Consider the following 5000-nt stretch of genomic DNA (forward strand, 5'->3'; position numbering starts at 1 on the left):
CAAGGGCCTGGCTAAGTCCATGTCCCCCGCCCTGCTAGGTGAGTGCGTGTGTGTGGGGGAGGGAAAGGGGGGGAAGGAAGGCATGATGGGGTGGAGGGGTGTTGTGTAAGGGGTATGGAAGGGGTGCAGGGGAGGGGAGAGAGGGAAAGAGGGGGGTAAGGGATATGGAGGGGGTGCATGGGGAGGGAAGATAGAGAGGGGTAGATTGTGTATGTGTGGGGGTGGTGGAGGGGAAGGAAGGCATGATGGGGGGGAGGGGTGTTGTAAGGGGTATGGAAGGGGTGCAGGGGAGGGAGAGAGGGAAAGAGGGGGGGTAAGGGATATGGAGGGGTGCATGGGGAGGGGAAGATAGAGGGGTGGGTGTGTGTGTGGGGTGGTGGAGGGGGAAGGAAGGCATGATGGGGTGGAGGGTGTTGTGTAAGGGGTATGGAGGGGTGCTGGGGAGGGGGAGAGAAAGAGGGAGTGGGGTGTGTGTATGGGGGTATGGAGGGGGTGCAGGGGGAGGGGGAGATAGAGGGGGGTAGATTGTGTGTGTGGGGGGGGGGATATGGAGGGGTGCAGGGGGAGGGGGAGATAGAGGGGTGGGTGTGTGTATGGGGGGTGGGGATATGGAGGGGTGCAGGGGGAGGGGGAGATAGAGGGGGGTAGATTGTGTGTGTGTGTGGGGGGGTGGAGGGGTGTTGTGTAAGGGGTATGGAGGGGGTGGAGGGGGAGGGGGGAGAGAGAAAGAGGGGGGTTAAATTGTGTGTATGGGGGGGGTAAGGGATATGGAGGGGGTAAGGGGGGAGGGGGATATAGAGGGGGGTAGATTGTGTGGGGGGGGGTGAGGGGGGGGACCGTTTGGATTTGCATTTCTATTTGATTTTTTTTTTATTTATATTCATTATTTTATTTCAAGTCATTTTTTATATTCCTGTTTCTAAGTCAGCCCACTCAGAGTGACTCCAGCCCACTCCAGCCCACTTGTAATCACTCCAGCCCACTCACAATCACTCTGACTCACTCCAGCCCACTCCGATTCATTCTAGCCCACTCCGGCCCACTCACAATCACTCTGAACCACTCCAGCCCACTCCGATTCATTCTAGCACCTGGCCCACTCACAAACACTCTGACTGACTCCAGCCCACTCCGATTCATTCTAGCCCACTCCGGCCCACTCACAATCACTCTGACCCACTCCAGCCCACTCCGATTCATTCTAGCCCACTCCGGCCCACTCACAATCACTCTGACCCACTCCAGCCCACTCCGGCCCACTCACAATCACTCTGACCCACTCCAGCCCACTCCGATTCATTCCAGCCCACTCCGGCCCACTCACAATCACTCTGACCCACTCCAGCCCACTCCGATTCATTCCAGCCCACTCCGGCCCACTCACAATCACTCTGACCCACTCCAACCCACTCCAGCCCACTTATAAATCACTCTGCCCCACTCCAGCCCACACCAGCCCACTTGTAATCACTTTTACCCACTCCACCAGCCCACTCCAGACTCTCTTCAGCCCTCTTCAGACCTTCCCAACCCACTCAGCCCACTCCAGATCTCCCTAACCCACTTTAAACCCACTCCCTTTTATCGTAACCCAATTTAACCCACTCCAAATTCATATCATCCACTCCGACCCACTCCGACCCACTCCGACCCGCCCACCGCCCACCACACGCCCACCAGTCTCATCCCTCATCCCCACTCTTACTCACACGCCCCCCTTCCCCGCCCCCCGCCCACCACACTCCCACACAGCACATCTGGCCCATAGCTACCCCAGCTTAGGCTATTCCTGACGCCCTCCCACCCGATATATTTATACACCACCACCACCACCACCACTACCACCACCACCACTACTATTACTATCATGCTACTACTACTACTACTGCTGCTGCTATTTTCTTCCTCCTCCTCCTCCTCTTCCTTTTCTTCTTCCTTTTCGTCCTGTTCTTGTTCTTAGTTTTCCTTATTCTTTCTTTTAAGTCTTATTTCATCGTTTATATATTTGCTTTAGTCACCGCTTTTAACTCTACTATGTCCGTAATCAGTAGAAAATGGGGTCCGTCAAGTTTATCATATGTATTTTTACCTTCCCGGAGCAGGTTTATCTAAGTTTCCCTTTCCATAGGCAAGGCTGACACCGTTTTCCTCGGCTTCCCCTCCTGTGTAAGTCAGTCCAAAGAGTCTGCCTTCCTGTTTGCAAGTTTAGAGCCGTTTTCTGTGGCGTGTATTCTCGTCCCTTCCTGCTGGCCCGCGGCCCCAAACATTTCTCGGGGCCCGCACACCCACATTTGACAAGGCTGCGGTGTTGGCGGTATGTCCCTGGGCTGTGTTATGAGCCTGCCCCTGGTGATGGCTTGTCAGGGCTTGTGTCAGACACGACAGTCCTCATCGGCGGACCGACTTGGTCGGCTCGTTTGGCGTCAGCCGATAAAGTCGGTCTGTCGGCATCCTCCTCCTCATGGGCCGTCACCCGACCAGGGCCCGTGGCCCTCCGCGGAGGGACAACTCTGCTTGGCCCTGACGGGTTCTGTAAATGCCGTGGCCCCTCCCTGGAGGTGGCCGCAAATATTAAAACAAAACAAAACTTAAAAGGCTTCCTGGACCATAAACGTAAAAAAGTTACTGGCTAGTTGATGCACCTAATTCCGCACCCAGTTATATTTTGGTTCAGTTTGCCGCCGTGTTTGATCTGCCACACACTGATGTTCTTATAGAGGCAGGACAATGTTACCGCAGTCTCCCCTTAACACACGCCTTCTTCCTGCTCCCCCCAGGCAAGCAGATCGAGGGGATATGGCACACGGGCGTGGTGGCCTACGGCAGGGAGTACTTCTTCGGCTCCGGCGGCATAGAGTCCTGCAGGCCGGTGCGTGTGTGTGTGTGTGTGTGTGTGTGTGTGTGTGTGTGTGTGTGTGACTTTGAAACTGTAGATAGATAGAGAGAAAGAGAGATGGAGAGTGTGTTTGTTTGTGTGTGTGTGTGTGTGTGTGTGTGTGTGTGTGTGTGTGTGTTTACCTAAATCCTTGATATTTCCTCTCTCTCTCTCTCTCTCTCTCTCTCTCTCTCTCTCTCTCTCTCTCTCTCTCTCTCTCTCTCTCTCTCATCACAAGTAAATTAAGATAAAACATTTTAGTCTACGTTAAAATATGATGAGTGGGAGAGAACGTGCCAGAGAGAGAGAGAGAGAGAGAGAGAGAGAGAGAGAGAGAGAGTGCCGGTTGGACAGGGTAAGAGGCCCCATCTCTCTCTCACTCTCTCACTCTCTCTCAGGCAAGGAAAACACACGCACACACACACACACACACACAAACACACACACACACACACACACACACACACACACACACGTTACTAATATTTGTATACGGTAATTTCATGTCCCTTGTGTGTGTGTGTGTGTGTGTGTGTGTGTGCGCTCTCTCTCTCTCTCTCTCTCTCTCAGGACCTTCACCCATAACCAGGAAGTTTCCCTCCTCTCTCTCTCCCTCCTCCTCCTCCTCCTCCTCCTTCTCCCCCCTTCCCTCTTCCTCTCCCTCCTTCTCTCGCCCTATTTTTGTTTGCTCTTTCCCAAACAAACATTTATTTTCCACGAAACATGACCAAATAGATACACTTTAAGTCACTTTGGTGCCGGTAAAAAAATGGTGCCATAAATCAGTGATCCCAGAGCAGTGTTGCCGAAAAAGTGGTACCGGAAAAGTTATGCCGGAAAAGTAGTACCGGAAAAGTGGTGCCGGAAATGTAGTACCGGAAAATTGGTGCCGGAAATGTAGTACCGGAAAATTGGTGCCGGAAATGTAGTACCGGAAAAGTGGTGCCGGAAAAGTTATGCCGGAAAAGTAGTACCGGAAAAGTGGTGCCGGAAATGTAGTACCGGAAAATTGGTGCCGGAAATGTAGTACCGGAAAAGTGGTGCCGGAAATGTAGTACCGGAAAATTGGTGCCGGAAATGTAGTACCGGAAATGAAAACAGTGGTGCCGGTAAACAGTCGTGCCGGAAATGTAGTAATCGGAAAACAGTGGTGCCGGAAAAGTGGTGCCGGTTAACAGTGGTGCCGGAAAAGTGGTACCGGAAAACAGTGGTGCCGGAAAAGTGGTACCGGAAAACAGTGGTACCGGAAAAGTAGTACCAGAAAACAGTGGTATCGGAAAAGTAGTACCGGAAAACAGTGGTGCCGGAAAAGTAGTACCGGAAAACAGTGATGCCGGTAAACAGTGGTGCCGGAAAAGTGGTGCCGGAAAAGTAGTACCGGAAATGTAGTACCGGAAAACAGTGGCGCCGGAAAAGTAGTACCGGAAAGGAGGTACTGGAAAAGAGGTGCCGGTAAACAGTGGTGCCGGAAAAGTAGTACCGGAAAACAATGGTACCGGTAAACAGTGGTGCCGAAAAGGAGGTGCCGGAATAGCAGTACCGGAAAGGAGGTACCGGTAGACAGTGGTGCCGGAAAAGTAGTACTGGAAAGGAGGTACCGGAAAAGTGGTGCCGGAAAGGAGGTACCGGAAAACTGTGGTGCCAAAAATGCCAAAAATGAATGGTGCCAAAACAGTGTTGCTTCTGAAAAGTGATGACGAATCCGCGGAGCCAGGAAAGTGAAAACAGGAGAGTGGTGCCAGAACGCGATGGTGCCAAGAGATAGTGTCCTGGAAAACATTGGTGCCATATAAGAGGCCGGAGGACAGGGGTGCGGTAGGAAGTGTTGCCAAGATTAGTGCCATGAGAAAGCAGTGATGCCGGAAGAAGGTGTTGCCAGAAAAGTGTTACCAGGAAAAAAGTGTTGCCAGAAAAGTGTAACCAGGAAAAAAGTGTTGCCAGAAAAGAGTAACCAGGAAAAAAGTGTTGCCAGAAAAGAGTAACCAGGAAAAAAGTGTTGCCAGAAAAGAGTAACCAGGAAAAAAGTGTTGCCAGAAAAGAGTAACCAGGAAAAAAGTGTTGCCAGAAAAGAGTAACCAGGAAAAAAGTGTTGCCAGAAAAGAGTAACCAGGAAAAAAGTGTTGCC

The 5000-nt window shown here is 52.1% G+C and overlaps 1 protein-coding gene across 6 annotated transcripts in view; it reads left to right on the plus strand.

The window, feature by feature from the left end:
* LOC126984470 (uncharacterized) overlaps positions 1–5000 on the plus strand; it is a 32244-nt gene that overhangs the window by 11021 nt on the left and 16223 nt on the right. For all 6 annotated transcript variants that reach the window (XR_007736769.1, XM_050838197.1, XM_050838198.1 and 3 more), the window contains 2 exons: positions 1–38; positions 2778–2869. The exon at positions 1–38 is cut by the window's left edge and continues 63 nt beyond it. Coding sequence is in view for 5 of the 6 variants with exons in the window: in XM_050838197.1 (XP_050694154.1) it covers positions 1–38; positions 2778–2869 (130 nt within the window). In the remaining variant the exon portion in view is untranslated. The remainder of the gene's footprint in view (positions 39–2777; positions 2870–5000) is intronic.

This window comes from Eriocheir sinensis, chromosome 57 (genome assembly GCF_024679095.1).
Source record: "Eriocheir sinensis breed Jianghai 21 chromosome 57, ASM2467909v1, whole genome shotgun sequence".
NCBI lineage: Eukaryota > Metazoa > Arthropoda > Malacostraca > Decapoda > Varunidae > Eriocheir > Eriocheir sinensis.